This window comes from Populus trichocarpa, chromosome 10 (assembly GCF_000002775.5).
Source record: "Populus trichocarpa isolate Nisqually-1 chromosome 10, P.trichocarpa_v4.1, whole genome shotgun sequence".
Taxonomy (NCBI): domain Eukaryota; kingdom Viridiplantae; phylum Streptophyta; class Magnoliopsida; order Malpighiales; family Salicaceae; genus Populus; species Populus trichocarpa.
Window position 1 is genome coordinate 8485799 of NC_037294.2, and position 17648 is coordinate 8503446.

General features: G+C 34.0%; 3 protein-coding genes across 7 annotated transcripts; 1 reads left to right on the plus strand and 2 right to left on the minus strand.

The window, feature by feature from the left end:
• Positions 1 to 1590: 1590 nt before the first annotated feature.
• On the plus strand, positions 1591 to 5732 carry LOC7460504 (protein TWIN LOV 1). Of its 5 annotated transcripts, none has more exons than XM_024611365.2 (7): positions 1591 to 2593; positions 2931 to 3138; positions 3252 to 3316; positions 3466 to 3545; positions 3884 to 3939; positions 4029 to 4092; positions 5394 to 5732. In XM_024611365.2, the coding sequence occupies exons 1-7, from the start codon at positions 2050 to 2052 to the stop codon at positions 5541 to 5543; spliced, it is 1167 nt and encodes a 388-aa protein (XP_024467133.1). In that variant the 5' UTR covers positions 1591 to 2049; the 3' UTR covers positions 5544 to 5732. The 5 variants fall into 5 exon arrangements, with proteins under 5 accessions (XP_024467133.1, XP_052312637.1, XP_024467134.1 ...); XM_052456677.1 differs by having other exon boundaries at positions 4029 to 4169; positions 5370 to 5516; XM_024611366.2 differs by lacking the exon at positions 5394 to 5732 and adding an exon at positions 5022 to 5192.
• Positions 5733 to 9241: 3509 nt separating this feature from the next.
• Positions 9242 to 11536, minus strand: LOC7477055 (protein HHL1, chloroplastic). Its single transcript, XM_002314529.4, has 6 exons — positions 11137 to 11536; positions 10751 to 10888; positions 10005 to 10091; positions 9859 to 9906; positions 9593 to 9733; positions 9242 to 9476 (listed from the first exon to the last, which is right to left on the minus strand). Exons 1-6 carry the CDS (start codon positions 11428 to 11430, stop codon positions 9471 to 9473), a joined length of 714 nt encoding a protein of 237 aa, XP_002314565.1. The 5' UTR covers positions 11431 to 11536; the 3' UTR covers positions 9242 to 9470.
• A 1772-nt stretch (positions 11537 to 13308) lies between these two features.
• On the minus strand, positions 13309 to 15725 carry LOC112325843 (probable carboxylesterase 11). The gene is made up of 2 exons (XM_024592959.2): positions 14902 to 15725; positions 13309 to 14165 (listed from the first exon to the last, which is right to left on the minus strand). Exons 1-2 carry the CDS (start codon positions 15528 to 15530, stop codon positions 13628 to 13630), a joined length of 1167 nt encoding a protein of 388 aa, XP_024448727.2. The 5' UTR covers positions 15531 to 15725; the 3' UTR covers positions 13309 to 13627.
• Between the last annotated feature and the right edge of the window lie 1923 nt (positions 15726 to 17648).

Here is a 17648-nt window from a genome sequence, read left to right on the forward strand (position 1 = left end):
ATTTTTATTGATTTTTGTAGTGCTAACTTTCAAGAATATAAAGTGTTATCCACTTTTAAATTTCAAGTTTTAAGACACCATATTTAAAAATTTAGTTGCAAAATAAATAAAAAAACAAACCATAAAATACTATAGTAATTTTCTTAAAAAAAAAACATTAGATTTAGAAAAACCAATTTGGAAGTGTGTAATTGAACTCACAAAAATTCTAGAAGAATTATGTATGTTTACTATCTATGTTATCATCAGATACATCAACGGCTGGTGATCAACCCCTGACTTATCATCACACATACACACTATTCTATTTATTTTTATTTTAAATAATTTTTTTTATAATATATAAAAAAACATTAAAAATATAAAGATTTTTTTTTTATGATGACATTAAAAATTGATATATAAATCAATCTTAAAACCTTTCATTTTAGTTATTTAATCCAATTTAAATTGGTTGATTTTATAAATAAAAAATAATTTAGATAATTAATAAAAATATAATTTAATTTTTTAAAAAATTATAAAACAATTTTTTAAAAAATATTAAAATAATAATAAATTTGATGAAGTTCAGTCTTTTCAGTTTTCAAATCATGAATTTTATTTTATTGGATTTAATAACACTTTTATAATGTATTTTTATCAATCCCGGTCCCTCCCTCCGCTCTCAATCATCCCATCTGCGAATCCGTATCACTGCTTTGTCGTTTAATGCATCTTTATTCGGTCAATAGAAAAGTGTGTTACCGTACTGCCTCTATAATGGCTACCGAGGCAACTGCAAAGCAATTATTAAATTTAATTTTACATTTCTTTTTATTAATTAGTTCACCTTATAATTTATATAAAAAAAAAACCCTAAATAAATCTCGCAATTAATAGAATCATCAATGCTCGCAGTGTGTTGTCATGAATCCTCTAAACACTTTCCTAATCACGTTTTCTTGATAATTAAATGTTTACAAATTTAAATGTCTAATAGTTAATCTCAATTATGTCTAAAAGTTTTAAAAATTCTTAACACTATCTTTTCATCCATGTCTTATCATGAATTTCATCATAATTGAATTTTGTTTTTTTACAAACAATTTCATTTTGCAAGAATTCAATCTTTTCTGATAATTACCCCATTTAGAAAAACAAAATTACTTGATGAATAAAAATTTGTTGTATAGTTTTAATTAATGTTATTAAATTTGATCTGACGAGATGAGTTATCTTAATAATTTATTTTTTAAAAATTTAGTTCAAGTTGTTTTTTAAATAAAACTAGATATGAGTTAATCTAATTAAATTTGATTGATTTAAAAAGTCAACGTATAATACAATCATAAACTAATTTGATGTATTTTTTTTAAAAAAATATTTTAATTTTTTTAATATTAAAATCATTTTATTTTAAATTAATTAGGTTTAATCCTTTCTATTACCCATACTTTAGATTGATTTAATAACTTTGATTGAAAGAAGGTTTTTTTTTTAATATATTAAAATAATATTTTTAGTATGAATTTGTTAAAACAATCTAAAATTAAAATAAAAATTAGTTTATTTTAAAAACATTTTTGAACCACATAAACTAACAGAAGGATTACGCTGTGCCAAGCTAATCCGGTGAAGTTTTTTCAAGTGGAGAAGATGTGGAATCGCGTCGCTTCTCATCACATACACAGATTTTTCGATTAAACAACGATTGATGTGTGTCTGTCACTCATCTTCCTTCATTCAATTACTAATAAAATACTTAAAATTTCCCGATATTTCCATTTCTCTCTCTCTCTGTCAACTGCAACAACAGCGACAACAAAAACAAGGCCACCACTTTTCGCTGTGGCTTGCTCTTCCTTTCCATTACTGTTGCTAGGGAAATCTCACAAGATAGACAGAGACCTACTTTTGCTTAGCTTTAACTTGGTTCTACTGATCGAAGTCTATTTCCTCTCTTTGTGCCTGGATTCCAAAATCCTAACAAAAATCCCACATGGGATTGGGGCTAATTGGCAAAGCAAGGTTGACACAGAAGAACATTTTCAAGTCTCAACAATCAGTATGGAATCGCAGCTGGCTCTAATTGAGAAATCCTTCAACACCAGATACTCTCCCTGGGTCCGAGAAGCTCTCGAGGAATTGCCCCACAATTTCACCATCACTGACCCCACCATTTCGGGTCACCCTATCGTGTTTGCAAGCCCTGGGTTCCTGAAAATGTCGGGTTTTCGGAGAGACCAAGTGATAGGGAACAACGGCAGGATGTTTCAAGGTCCCAAGACGAATAGAAAAACAGTAATGGAAATCCGGGAGGCAATTCGAGAGGAGAGGGCGGTGCAGGTCAGTTTATGGAATTATCGTAAAGATGGGACGCCCTTTTGGATGTTGTTTCAGATGAGCCCTGTTTTTAGCAAGGAGGATGGCAGGGTCATTCATTTCATTGGGGTTCAGGTGCCTATATTGAGAAACAAAAGATCAACCGATGATGGGGCCGATGCTGCTTGGAACGAGATTGTTTTTGGTTCCTGCAGGAGAGAGGTTTGCTCCGACTCTTTGGTGGAACTGGGACGTGTTTTGGCTTTGGATACCTATACCAACTGTAGAGGTTTGTTTTTGTGCAATTGTTTTACTTTGTCATATCATTGTATAGCTTCATCATCAAACTTTTTGGGTGCGCATTTCAGTTTTTTGAGATGATTTTCCTCTGTTTTGGTATTTTAGTCTTGCTTCTTTAACTTGCAAAGTCAGGCTTTGCACTGCTTGGGCACTATAATGTCTTTTAGCTTTCCTCCATTTTGATTAACAATCATCGTCCTTGTTTATTTACACCACAATTTTCTTGTTCAGGGCTCGTAGGTTCCTGATTTGGTCTAATCCGGACTCTTCTCACTAGTAACTTCTGGTTCTGGCTTGGCTAACATTTTATTAGTCTCGATTTATAGGAGTAGAGACTGAAGAGCCATGGGAGGCAAGTGACCTAGAGAAGCAAAGAGCTGCAACTACCATTAACAACATCTTGTCCGTGCTGACCCACTACAGTGAGTCTACTGGCAGACTGGCGTGTGGGAAAAGATGTAGCTCACCTGCGGCAGGCCTCATTAATTCATCTTTAAATATATCTCTTGGTAGAATCAATCAAAGTTTTGTATTGTGAGTTGTTGCAAATTCCTCGTTTTTATTTTTACGAGCAGAAAATGTCTTAATGGATATTGCTAACCTCCTTGCTTTGTGTTTCTTGCAACATATATCTGCTTCCTTTTCAGGATAGATCCACACCTGCCTAACATGCCTATAGTTTACGCAAGTGATGCCTTCTTAAAATTGACAGGTTCTTAAATCTTATGAATCCATATTCATCACACACAACCCCATATTTTAATTTCATTCATTTACCTAGATCGATCATACCATTTAGTTTGTTAATATCTGAACAACACAGGTCACTCAGCTACTTATATCGCTTCTTTACTTCTATAGGTTATGATAGACATGAAGTGTTAGGGTGCAATTGGAGATTTCTAAGTGGAGTTGGTACAGATTCCTCGGTTTTGAATCAGGTACAAACTTTTTCCATATGCTTGATGACATGGGATAGAGGTTCTTAATACGAGCTTGGCAACAGAGAAGGGTTAGAGAAATGTATGTTTGCATTAGCAATGACAATGGTATAAAGCATGTGCATGGGTTTATATAACCCAGGATATGAATCATACAAGGAAAGAAAATAATCCTAAATAATTATATATATACATACATAGGTGCCAGTTGAGCTATAATCTCATTGGCCCTAAATAATTACATATTATCTCACAATTATCTTGGCTGGATGCCAACCTAAGATTATGCTAACAGCTGTATTGACCGAAAAGTTTTGATTTTGCTAACTGTCCTCCAGATACAGGAAAGCATGCAGGTTGAGCAAGCATGCACAGTGTGTTTCTTAAATTACAGGTTGACACTTGAGTATTCTTTCAACGTGTTTGGGAGGGACTGAATTTTATTGATTGCTTCTAACTAATAGTTTTCCTCTTTAATATTAGGAAAGACAAGAGTACGTTTTGGAATCTTCTTCACATGTCACCTGTTCGCAATGCTACCGGCAAGGTACTTCTACATGGACAATTCAACCGATCTATTATAATCCTCTTTGACGTATGCATACACAATTATTACTAGTTGTGGTGAGCTGAACTATCAAAATACCTATGATCAAGCTTGGTTCCAAATACAACTTTCTTTCTCTAAAGAAGACTTGCCATCACCTATTTCCCGTTTCTGCCTGTATCATATCCAAGCACTGATAAAAAATGATCAGGCATCAAGAAGGGGTGAAAAGAATGCTCAAAATCTAGTAAAAGCAGGTCAAAACAAGCACTAAGCAAGCAACATAGACTGATGCATATATGCTATACCCAAGCCTGCTCTACTAGTTGATTGCATCTCCAGGCTCTTTGAGAATCATTATTGTTTTATTAGTGCTTGCAATACCTTAAAACTAGAGATACATATGCGGTTTACCTACAACTGGAATTTTACTAGACTAAAGCCATGCTCTTGCGTAGTTTTATGACTATGGAGGATCAAAGTTTCCATCTTTATGGTAATAGAGATGTGCTACTAGATGAAAACCTGTAAAGAGAAATGTAGTTAATAAGCACTAACAATTTTCAAAAAGAATTTCAGCTTAGCCTTTGGGAACTTTTAGTTTTAGACCATGATTCTTGGTTGTATGGCTCAGTCTTGAACACGGTGAAAAATGGAAAGGAGCAAAGGCATCCAATGATAAATGAAGTTGGAGGAAAACAAAGGAAAAGATAGGCGCAAGCAACTGCTTAAAAAATGATTGTTGGCAAATTGAGTTCATTCTAGATTTCAAGTTGTCTAGATATGCTCTGGCCATGTTTTGGATCCACTTGTATCGAGTTTTCATATATTTTTGTTTTGATATTCTAATTCATACTTAATCGAAAAATCGTGCATTCCAGCAGATGCCTACACCAAATTTGAATATTGAATGCTAAGCTCGTATGCAGTGTTTTCTAGGTGTATTCCAAGGCTACAACCATGAGCTACTTGTAAATAGTAGTTTCTTGTAAGCTGGAAGTGTTAGTGAAGGGTGCCCGAATTTGTAATTGATTAGCACACTATGAGGAATGTTTCTTGGACTGCAGATAATGATCACTTACGCTTTGTTTTCTTCTTTATCATGAATGTCAGAGCCTGCATGATCTTAGGTCAATCTTCATTCTTGTTTCACCAAGTGCTTTATTTTGGTTGTTATCTCTACCATTTATCAGTATCCAAGCTTTGGAAGACAAAAAAAAATAAAAACTCAAAACTCTTGCATGCAATCTTCTCTCACTGTGCTTATCAATGTTCAGATAGCATACTTTGTGGGTGTTCAGATGGAAGAAAAATGCAAGAGCCAGGACAGACATGGGCTGAGCCCTGAGACTAGGCAGCTTAGTGCTGTTGGTGCAGTCAAGGTAGCTGTAAGGAGTTTATCGATGGGTGCTGGCTGCTCCAAGTCATCAGATCGTTTCAATACACTTTGAAGCAGATGCTTACCAGATGACAAGACTCCCTCACCATGGTCCATCTTGTTAGCTGTATAATTTCGTATAAAGCTAGCTGCAAAGGTTGAAATTAGGAAAATAATTTGTTCCACGGATTGACGTTTTCGGACACGCAAATTGTTCATATATGAAAAATATCTTGAATCAAACAGGTGACTTTTGCTCCAACTTCTCAGTAATTTCCAAATGTATTGTCAGTAGCGTTTGCCAAATTCTGAGGAACATTTGAGGACAAACAAAAGTGTCTATCAGCGTAATAGAGGCGGAAGATCCCATGAGAAAGTTAATATTGAATACGGTTATCATATAAAAATACTAATTTGAAATTATTACTTAATGTTTTTTTTTTTTGGTCAAGTAGTCTTCTAAATTATAAACAAAAACACTTTATTTTATAATGGTTTAAATCTAAACGAAATAAAAATAAAATAAAAATCCCTAATAATCAGAATATGAATAATAAAACCAACATAAAAATATTTTTTAAAATTAAATAAGAATAAAAATAACTATAGAAACAAGTAAACTTCACCTAAAAATCCTCCCAGTCTCTTCGAGTTGAAAAAAAGTTCAAATTATTCTTACTTTGATTTTTTGGATGCCAAATCAATACTCTTCGATCCCTTTTAATTAATTTGATCAAATCCATCATTCAACCAAACTTTCACTAAATGCATAATAAAAAACGGAGTCGAGTTTCAATTCCCATTGTTGTTACCCATTCCTCTATAAATATATATAAAAAAATCAGAAAAGAGAAAAACAAAAAAATAAAAAAAAAATCCAAAACATTTGAGAAATATAAAAGTGGAGAGAACACGAATAACATCTAGAAAATTACAAAAAACTAGTGAAGGACTCAACTGAGAAGGATCAAAATATGAACTAATGAAGGCCCATTGAATTAGAAAATTGAATTTGGAAAGGAAAACTTTAAATTAAATGTTTAAGGAATGAATTGGAGTTTTTTATGGTTTAATTAAATTTACTAAGAGCTTAACTGCAATGAGTTTTATCTGAAATATTATTTGGAATGATGCAGTAGCCAAAAATTTCAAGTTTATCCTGGAAAAAATCTCAACAATAATTAAGGATATTTCTACCCATGTTTCTTGGTACAAGAGTAATGGACATTTGAAATACCAAAGTAAAAGGTGAAATTTCAATAATCACCAAATCTCTTTGAATTTCTAAACTTTAGCTCCTTCATAATACATGAGTTGTGAATGAGCTTACTTTCTTTTTATATCTTTTTAAGTCGGGATCTTTTAGACCAAGTTCTTGATCTAATAAACTAAGATTTGTTTATTGTAGTAAAGTCGTTATAATAGGCTGACAGAATTTAAAAACACCATCGGACCATAATAATCACAAAAAAAAAAACGATACAGTTTACCTCAGATAAGGCATACTAGAGGTGTCAATATCTTTTTTTTATGCAACTAGTCTATTCCCTAGAATCTCTAAAGATTAGTCAGGGTTTCTAATAACTATAATACTAGATAACGAGTCCTTATTCAACTAAAAATCATCCGAACCTGCCTGAAAAAGGTCCCCGCGCTCTTGCAAAGGGTACAAAACCTATTGAGGTTTTTCTCATTGTTTGAGACTCTTAGGTCGCCGCCCAACCATTATATTTTTTACTCAAAACTTTTCCTCTCATGTTTTTGTTGATTCATCAAATGCGAGACACTTAATAGCTTGATTTTCAATTTTTTAAAGTAAAAACTATTTGAAAAAAATGAAATTTTATTTTTAAAAAATTAAGAAACTATTAAAAAAAAAGTTATTTCGGTAAATACATACAACCAACTCCAATCCTTTTACCCATTAATATTTTAGAAGATTTCACAAAACCTTTATCACTTAACTTTCAACTTTTTGAAAATATATTAGCGAATGAATTAGTAGTTGTTGTTCTTGTTTCTTTAGTGATTCTTATACCTGTCATGTTCCTTGGATTATTTACAAGTGGTATTCAAGCTGTTATTTTTGCAGCTTTAGTCGGGGCTTATATAGGTGAATCCATGGAGGATAGATGGGGCGATTTAAGTGAGATCCAATGTAGATCCAACTTTCTATTCACTCGTGGGATCCGGGCGGTCCGGGAGGACCACCATGGCTCCTCTTTTCTTGAGAATCCATACATCCCTTATCAGTGTATGGACAACTATCTCTCGAGCACAGGTTTAGGTTCGGCCTCAATGAAAAAAATAAAATGGAGAACCTAACAACGTATCTTCACAGACCAAGAACTACGAGATCGCCCCTTTCATTCTGGGGCGATCTTGATTTTTTGTATAAATCTTTCTCCAAATTAATTAAGAGGGTGACGCGGTTTAACCGTGCTTTTAAAGATTTTTTGATTTTTTTATACTTTAAATTAATTATTTTAATGTTTTTAAATTTTTTTTATGCATTTATATCAAAAAAATAATTTAAAAAATAAAAATATTATTTTAATATATTTTTTAAAAAAACTTTGAAAAATAATCTTTCCTACTTCTCAGGCACCGCATAAGCCTTCTGGGAACCAAAACAGAACAACACCTTGCCTTCCTTTATCTAGAAAGACAATATGGAAACTTTTAGTGACACGTTCGTCACTGAAACTGATACAACATCTGCAACTCTAGAATGAACAATGACAGAGAGGCACCCCAGAGTGATGAAGACGGCCTAGAAAAGGTTCGTAATGTAGCATCTAGCCGAGGAATAATTCATGAGTGTGATCTCCAACACCTTCATTACATGAAAGCTGTCATAAAGGAGACAATGAGATTACACCTTGGGCTTCAACTGATAAACCCAAATTTATCAGATGCAAAAATCCTTTAAAAACCACATCTTGGGCTCAGTTAAGAAAAAGTCTCAACCTCTCTTGAGCTTAGTTAAGGAAAGAATTCAACCTCCACTCGCATCCTTTGGACTTTTCCTAGAGAAAAAGCTTAATTCTACTAACACAATTACATTTTGCATCATACAATCTCTATACCCTTAGATGTATATAAACCCACTATGTTTCCATCAATATTAATATTATATAAGAGATAGTATATAAAAATTTTCTAAGAACCTGCTATATTTTTATCAACATTAATATCTATGTCAGAGATATTTTCCATCAACATTAATATAAGCAATATTATACTTTAGTCCTTCTCCTCCATAAAAAGACTTATAAGCTATAAATAGATTATAAATCCTTTAACCATAAAAGATTTGAAATCTCTATTCTCCACTGTATATTTATTTCCAAAGTATTTCTCTGTAATATTATTGCATTTTCTCTAAAAACTTCATTGATTTGATCCTCAAATTTACCAAAGAACTTTTACTGGTATCTGACACCTGCCTCCAACCACCTTAGCTAAAAAAAAAAAGATTAGATTACCAGAACTAAAGATTAACCGATTATCCAAGATATAAGTCTTGCCCCCAAGCTATTTGGATTTTTTTAGAACATCATCGGAAAAGAAAAAAAAGGTTATTTAAACAAAAGAAAAAAAAGATATTTAATAGAAAAAAAAAAAAAAACACAAACTCTTTCATAGAAGAGATCATGACAAGTGGTGAGTTTCTAGGCTCTCGCTAATAATCATCATCGTTGTATTCTTGCGCTCATATGTCCATAATCAAAGGTATTTTCATCAAAGATGGAGGAAAACACAAGAGTGTACCCAATTTGCGGAGATCTTTCAATATCGAGATATTGCATACAAGAGCAGAAAAGCTAAACTGAATTTAGATGCTTCTACAAAATGATATATAAATTCCAGTTTACCAACAGAAATCTTTGAACCCTCTTACCAAAGCCATTTTGTATGTATTGCACGACACTTTTCAAATTCAAAGAAGCAATTGTCTCTGCGATTGTCAAGAGTTTGGTTTCTTCACCTTCTGCCTTTAGCTCTGGCATACAAAACAATCATACTTGTAAACCGTCGTAAAATTTTATATTTAAGACAACAAGTAGGAAGTAAGAGAACGGAGAGTGTTTTATTAATGAAAGTATCAAGCTAACATACGTTGGCCTTTTCTTTTGAAACTTCTTCTTCTTCAGTTGCAGTTGAGTTTAGTGCTGTAAGCTTCCCAAAAGATTCTTTTGCATCGCCAAAGAAGTCTTTCACTTTATCAAGCACTGTTTTTAGTTTGTCTTGAGTTGGAAGCTGAAGAGTGGATTCAAATGTGCGAGGATATGCAAAGATAAGTCCATCGATACACAAAACAATCAAAACCCACAAAGCATATGGATCAGGGCTGGAAAAGGATCCCAGATAAGAATAATGCTAACCTCAATGACATCCGTTATGGAAAGAGCAGCTCTCAAGTTACCATTTTCCTTCATATTCAACAAAAAAAAAAAAAAATTAGGCAATGAAAAAGTTGAACTCTTCTTTATTGTTCTACAACAACATAAAGATGTTCATGAAACCTTACAACGAGCTTGTAACCATATCTGAATTCAGTTGCCGACCGCAATACTCGATGCTGCTTAAATGCTGTTTTCTGTATCTCCTTCTCATCCTATTTGAATTACAGTTTAGCAGTCAGAAGCACATAGGAAGAAAGATGGAGAGCAAAGAAAAACTAAAACTAAAATAAAATTAAGACACCTCAGTCAGCACCACATGGAAATGTCAGCCCATCATTATGATTACAGAACAAATTCCATTTAGTTTTGTTTTCTCTGTTTTTTTCCTTCCAAAACAACATTTTGGTGTGGTTTTGTGTCCCCCGAATCGCCATTAAAACTGGTGAGAATAGTCTTAGGGAGGCGAGGCAAACCACCAAACACTAATGAGATTATGAAAAAACATTAAACAATGCAAAGTTTGTCGCAAAGAGGGGACTATAGTAAATCATAACGTAAAGAGTAAGAGTTCCATAGAAGTTAGTGTTAGAAATGTTTGCAGATTCCCCCCTACACCCTAAAAAACAGCTCATTTGGAGAGGCATTAGCAGTTACAAAATCTGGAAGATGACGAAAGAAGATCACGAAACATTAATGAGTCGAGGATTTCCTCACAAATTAGAAACATCCAAACAGAGGAAAATAAGTTCTACTACTTGACAGGTAAGTAAACCCCATGTAAGAAACAAGAAGGCCAAGAATGAATTGTTCAGGAAATTTTTCCTCAAATCCCAGAAGATAAATCGTGTGATAAAAAATCAACAGAACTTACTTTGTAAATAACTGCAGCAAGATTTCGAGCAAGAGTATCTTTGTAGATGTACTTTCCCAGAAAATTATCTTTGGCAGCAACCATGATTTTGGCAGTGGTACCACCTGTTATAAGACTAAGCGGGTACCATAGATAAACCTGGAGACAAGAAAACAAGAACATAACCATAAAACATACATTTATACACTCTATTGTTGCATTGAAATGTCAAGCATATAGCAAAAGTGTAAAATTGAAACAGATATCATTATTATAATTACATAATTCAGGAAGAAAAGGCCAAGAAAACTCATTGAAAAAGTATCGAAACGAAATGATGTAGGAAACTTCCAGTAACAGCAGTAATCCAGAGTTGGAATAAGGAGAGAGAAAGAAAGAGAACAAACATTGGCCACGCGAATGAAGATAAGAAATTTGGGGTTGCCATCATCTTCAATCTTGGGCAAGGAAAGTGTTGGAGGTGGTCTTTGAAACTGACGTGTTTGCATTCCTTTCTTTCCTTTGGCTTTAACAACCAGTAACATGTGGCCTTGGCCTTGCTTCTTTGGAGATGTTTGCGCCGTCGACTTCCTAGTAGAGAAGAGTGTGTGCTTGAGTAACCCTCCTCCATCTTCGTGCAGTAACATTGTTCTTGATGACGGAAGCCTAACCAGAGCGTTTAGAGACATGCCCACCTCCATTTTTCACTTCGCTTCTATTTTAGCACTCCTCTCTTCCCAAAATCAGCAAGTAAAAAGCTTGCTCTGTTTTCAGTTCTGTAGAGGGAAATCTTATCCACGGAAACATGAGCACGCACCGCATCCCAGAGACACACACACGGATGACGAGGAGCCAATGTCTGCCTTACATGTGGCGGAGGTATGGCCTCTATTTAGCACCTGGTGGTCTAAAACGGTGCGTTCCATGACCATATTATTATTATTATTATTATTATTATTATTATATAGTTTCATGTTATATTTTATCATGTTAGTTGAGTTTAAATTAAAAAGGCTATAATTCAATACATTATGTTACGTGAAAAGAGCCAAGAAAAGAAGATTGAGCTTGGAAACTTGGAAGCAGACAGAGAACAATCGAAGTACGCTCTTATGAATCTATTATTATTTATTTTTAGTTTAAATTAAAAGGCTATAATTCAATACATATCATGTTACATGAAAAGCGCCAAGAAAAGAAGATTGAGCTTGGAAACTTGGAAGCAGACAGAGAACAATCGAAGTACGCTCGTATGAATCTATTATTTATTTATTTTTAGTTTAAATTAAAAGGCTATAATTCAATACAAATTATGTTACATGAAAAGCGCCAAGAAAAGAAGATCGAGCTTGGAAACTTGGTAGCAGACAGAGAACAATTGAAGTACACTCTTATGAATCTATTTAGTTTTTTTTTTTTTTAAAAAAAAAACTACTGTGCTTGTGAAATATGGAGAAACTGTGGCTCTCCTTCATCCAGGACATCTGCAGATACACATACATAACCAGCAGATTAAATGACCTGCCAGTCAGGAGCTATTTTTCTGCAATAATAATTTATACATGATGATCTGTATGCAATGCTATGAAATGCATGTGCAGTGCTCGGCAGAAATGGTACAGCACAGACATGCTCTCTTATATTACTAATTAAACAATCAACGTGGATAACATATCATTACCAGCTTGGCACCAGCAAGGCGGCGATATGTGCATCTTCACCACTGGATCAAGCTTTCATAAAAGTAGCTGGACTCACATGTGAAACTTCGGATCCAAACAGTGCGATTCAAGAATCAATCAAACTTGCATTATTGCTCAAACGTGTACAACATATATATTAACATTGGGCATAGAGTCGAACCAAAGCATGTTCCTCTTTCTTCGATTCATTGACAGAAATGAAGGCATTATGGAGATAAAGAAAAAAGAAAAGAATACACTCTTCCCTGACTATCCCAAAAGAACAGTCCTACAATGGCCACGCACTAGAGAGAACTGAGACGTGAAGTCACCGGCACGTAGAGGTTTCAGCATACAGCAATAGAGGAAGGTTTGGTGGTGAGAACCAACAGCATCCAGACAATAGCAGCAGAATATAGTGGTAAAATAAAAATCTGCATTACCATTCAAGAGGAGTAATGATAGCAGCAACTTTTAGACATTGTTTATAGCAGTATACATTCAGAAAACATGTGTTAGATACAAGAGAGAGCCCGGCAGTTTAAAAAAACAATGGTACACACAGCAAAAGAAATTAAGTGCGCAAAGGAGCAATGTTTAGGAATGTGATCTGTAATGAAATTTAACACCAGAAGGATGTGATCTGTGATGAAATTAACACCAGAAGGGACAAGATGAACCTGAGTTTGATTTATGAAGCAGAACTGGCAGGAGCACAGAACAAGGTAACTCCAAAGACAGCAGAAAGGAAACAGCATATAGAGGCAATGCTGAAGTCCTATGAGCATCCTCGGAGATAGAGAAGGCCAACAAATCCAAGAAGACATGAGGTGTGGCAAGAAGCTGATATCAGAGTATCACTGCAATTCTACTGTTTACATGCAAGAGGCCTGAAACTGAGCTCACAAAGTAATGTTCCTTTAATATCCAATGAATAATATTTTCATCAAAATTCAAGTTAGTCCTGCACTCAGACAAACACAGTATACTTTACAATAAGAGAGAGAGACCCTTCGCCTAAATAGAGAACTTGAGAAATGAAATAGAGCTAGAAGCTCTGGCTCTATTCCTCGGTGTACAACAGTGCTGATATCTCAAGGGGGGAAAAAAAGAAAAAGAAAAGGAAAAGAGGCAGCAGAAATCATAAAGACGATGATCCTGCATCTACTGAACACCTCTTTCCCCTTCCTGCTCACTTTCTTCTTTTCTGCTCTATTTAATAAGAAAACTCATGGCCTCTGAGTGATATGTACTTCTTGACCCATATAGAGACATCCTCTGCACATGCCTGGGCCTGTGGTGTCTGGAGAAGCACATCAAGAGTAGCAAACTCATGCACAGCATCCTTATAATCAAGAAGAGGCGCATCCACATTAACTTTCCGTAGTTCCTCTGAGTAGGCAATGGCTCGATCTCTCATAAAGTCATGCTCAGCAACAACTGTTATAGTCGGAGGCATACACTTAAGAGGTGGCTGCCTCCCGGCAATAAGAGGGTTAGCAGCTGGGTGATCTAGATTGAACTCTTCCTTAGGTAAGAAGAGTTTCCATGCCAGCTTGCACATGGTTTTATCATAGAAATACGTGCTTGCCAGCTTAATCTCAGAATGGGTGGGAGTTCTTCCAATAAAGAAAGGAAACATCAGGATTTGTGCCACCACCTTAACTGGATCCAATCGCTTCCCAGCCTCTACAGCCTTTCTTGCCACATAATCGGCTATGTTCGCACCAGAGCTCACCCCAAGCAATACACATCTGTTCTGGTACCAAAACAAAGTCAGGGGAGACTGCTTCATTAAAACAGAAGGAAAAGGACAGCCATTGAAAAAATTTTGAGCGACCAAAATGATATTTGGTGATAATTAGTATTGTCTAGCCAGTGTGATTTTGCTGAACGAGCACAATAGTGAACAACTTATATTAGATATCAGGATGGATTCGTCTAGCAAACAATGATCAAGTAGCTTCTAGAAACTCTTCTTACAACAACAATGATATGTTAAGCATGATCAAGAGTTTTTGATTCTTGGGAAAATTCTGCCAAAAACACCAAGGCCCCAAAGACACTCAGACAGTTCACATGTATTTCAGGTACAGAAGTAGTACAGTCACCAGATCCATCTGATACCCCATAATTTTTTCCCTCGTCGATAAAATCAGATCCACATTCTACAATATTCTCCAGTATAAAAATAGGTCTACATTGTATCATGGAGCTATGTACAATTGAATGAAAGAAGATCTTTTAATGATGTTACAATAAGACCACTGTATCCTGTAAAACTTGCAAACCTCTTCAGCAATTTAACAATACCACATCCCTTATTCCAATGCAGAGCTGGCATACTCTCAAGCAACAAACCAATGCATAAACAATATAATTATTAAATGAATTCAAAACATACCCATTTGCACACGATGCTTAGTTAACAAGCAAACTCAATCTTTATAGAATTTTTTTTTTTTGATAAAAAAGAAACAAAATGAGTACCTGGAAGTATCTCCATGAGCAGCCAACCAAGGCTCCACCATGGAAGCACCGAAGCTATCAAAGATATGGTTCTGAGCACCCAATCTCCCACAAACAGCCAAATTAGACTGCTTCGCTAACCAATTCAAAACCTTGAACCCATCTTCGAAAGCCCCCGGATACTTAGTCTCTGGTGCCAATCTATACCCAACAGCCACCACAATCACATCACACAATTTCGCTATTCTCCTGCAAAACGCATCATTTCCCACCGATTCATTGCTCCCGCTCACAAACCCACCTCCGTGAAACTGCAACATCACCGGCAACTTCCGGTGAGATCTTCCTTCCACCGGCGAATAGCCACCGTAATTGGGAATTTGATAACTAGAAGCCAATGAGGAGGTGACAGCTGTATCGGGAAGGAAGATCCGGAGAGAAAGAGAAGAGTAGGGATTGGCACGGATGTCTTTGGTGGCTACACCATCGGTAAATGATGGGTTGCTAGCGGCGATGGATTCGTGGGGCCTAGAAGTAATGCCAAATGGGTTTGATTTGTTGGATTCAGGGGTTTCTATCAAGCCTTGTAGGAGATGTTTTTGTTGATATTTGAAGATGACACTATAGAGTTTTACCATTAAGCTTGGCATCTCTACAGAGAGACAGAGAGAGAGAGAGGAACCGCCGGGATCTGGATTTGTTGTTGATTAATGAAGATGATGGAGAAGCGGGCTAATGAAGTTCCAGTCCTCCAGCTCTCCTTTGATTATCAACCAGGTCTTGCAAAGTGTTTTTTCTCATTCTTTCCAGTCCTTAAATCTTGCTCAATTTATCTATTGAGTCCAATGCTAACCCTTTTTTTCTTTTTAAATTCTCTTACATGTTAACCACCTGTGCTAATCCTGGAAAAACACAATCAAGTTCTTGGATTATTTTTTAGGGCATGGTTGGAAGTATTATGATTATTTTTAAAATATTTTTTATTTAAAAATATATTAAAATATTTTTTTTAAAAAAATCATATTTGATATTAACGATTAAAAAATATCTAAAAATACTAAAAAAACATTAATTTTTATAAAAAAATTCAATTTTTTTCAAAAATATTTTCAAAACGCAAAATCAAACAAAACCTATACAATTATGAATATTTTTACATTGACCATAACTTTTTTTAATTTTCATTGAAAATTTCATCTCAAATCATGATAAATACTTGGATTTGAGAAAAATCTATAATATATTTATAGTTTTTTCTAACTTGTCTTTTTAAATTATATCCGTAAGAATTATTATAATATTAAATACGCTAAAATATATAATTAATTATAAGATTCAATTCTACATCTAAGACTTGAATTACCAATCAATTCAATTCCAATTATAATAAGAAATGATCCATCATAACAAAGAAAAGAAAATTCAAAAAAAAAGAAAGAAAAATGCAAAAGAAAAACATCAGATCTAGTATAATTAAACCCTGGATATGTGATTGGACTTAGTTCGGTGTGCATAAACATAATAATCTCTTTTTTATTTCATACATTTCCTTGAAGAAAAAAATGTCTGGTTAAATTGGAGATAATACAGTACTCTTTGTCCTTATTTGATCCACCGACCGTTGTGGCTTTCTCTTTTTTATTGCTTTGCTTGTTAATTTTCTTTACACATGTTCAAATCATCACCATAAAAAAGTACGAGGAAGTGTGTGTGTGTCTATATATATATATATATATATATATATATATATATATATATATTGAGGTTCCAAGCATGTCTTTTCTAGTCCATGGAGGAGGAAATCAGACCACCTTGAATCTGTGAAAACCTTGAAGGTTACGTTACAAGGAGAATGAAGAATATCGAATACATGAAAAAACGCACAAATATGAGATAATAATCTCAAATTTATCAAAGATTCATGTGAATTCAATAATTTAAATTTTTAGGTGTGAGATTTCAAGATATAATTTATATTATTTTTTAATTTATTATCTCAAGTGAAAACTCTTTAGACTTGAAATTTATATATATTCATGTTATCTTGTACTTATTTTTTATCAAATAAATAAAGAATGAGATTCAAGCTCGTGATCTCTTAGCATCAAGACTCTGATACTTTGTTAAAAAATTATCTCATCCCAATAAATTAAATTTTTAGGTGAGATCTCAAGATATGGTTTATATTATTCTCTAATAAAATTATATTGTATGATTTTATTTAACAATTTAATTTTTAATATATTAAGATGATTTTCTTGATACAGCTAGAGCCAATATTTAAATGTATTATTATAAAGTAATGTAAAAATATATTTTGATGTAAATAAAAGCTTAGCATCCTAACCCTATTTTATGTGCGAGCATCCTAAAAAATGAGAGCATAATGCTGGCAGACGCATCGAAAATGATTAACAAGCTGTTCCTAAAGAAGACATGGCAGAAGTGTGAACAGTGTGTATAGTAGATTAATTTACTATGCACTGTGTACTTAGAGTGTGTTTGGTGTTGCGGTAGCTGTTGTGGTTGTGGTTTAAAAAAATTTGTTTTATAAAAAGTACTTTTAGTTGTGGTTGGTTTGAAAAATAGGTGTTTAGTTAAAACTGTGGTTGAAATTGAGGTTGAAGAAAAAGTAGTTTAATGTGTTTGGTTAAGAATGTTTTTGAAATTGAGGTTATAAAATAATTTAAAAAAATATAAATTAATATTGATGGTTTTTAATTTAAATATTGTGGATTTAACTATTGCGGTAATATCATGAAATAAAT

Coding starts and splice junctions, on each gene's coding strand:
- LOC7460504 (XM_002315605.4), top strand. CDS start 2,050: ATGGAATCGCAGCTGGCTCTAATTGAGAAATCCTTCAACACCAGATAC. Junction 2,594..2,930: donor TACCTATACCAACTGTAGAG/GTTTGTTTTTGT, acceptor CTCGATTTATAG/GAGTAGAGACTGAAGAGCCA. Junction 3,317..3,465: donor TGCCTTCTTAAAATTGACAG/GTTCTTAAATCT, acceptor TTACTTCTATAG/GTTATGATAGACATGAAGTG.
- LOC7477055 (XM_002314529.4), bottom strand. CDS start 11,430: ATGGAGGTGGGCATGTCTCTAAACGCTCTGGTTAGGCTTCCGTCATCA. Junction 10,889..11,136: donor TCTTCATTCGCGTGGCCAAT/GTTTGTTCTCTT, acceptor TCTTGTCTCCAG/GTTTATCTATGGTACCCGCT. Junction 9,907..10,004: donor GATATGGTTACAAGCTCGTT/GTAAGGTTTCAT, acceptor TTGAATATGAAG/GAAAATGGTAACTTGAGAGC.
- LOC112325843 (XM_024592959.2), bottom strand. CDS start 15,530: ATGCCAAGCTTAATGGTAAAACTCTATAGTGTCATCTTCAAATATCAA. Junction 14,166..14,901: donor GCTCATGGAGATACTTCCAG/GTACTCATTTTG, acceptor GTACCAGAACAG/ATGTGTATTGCTTGGGGTGA.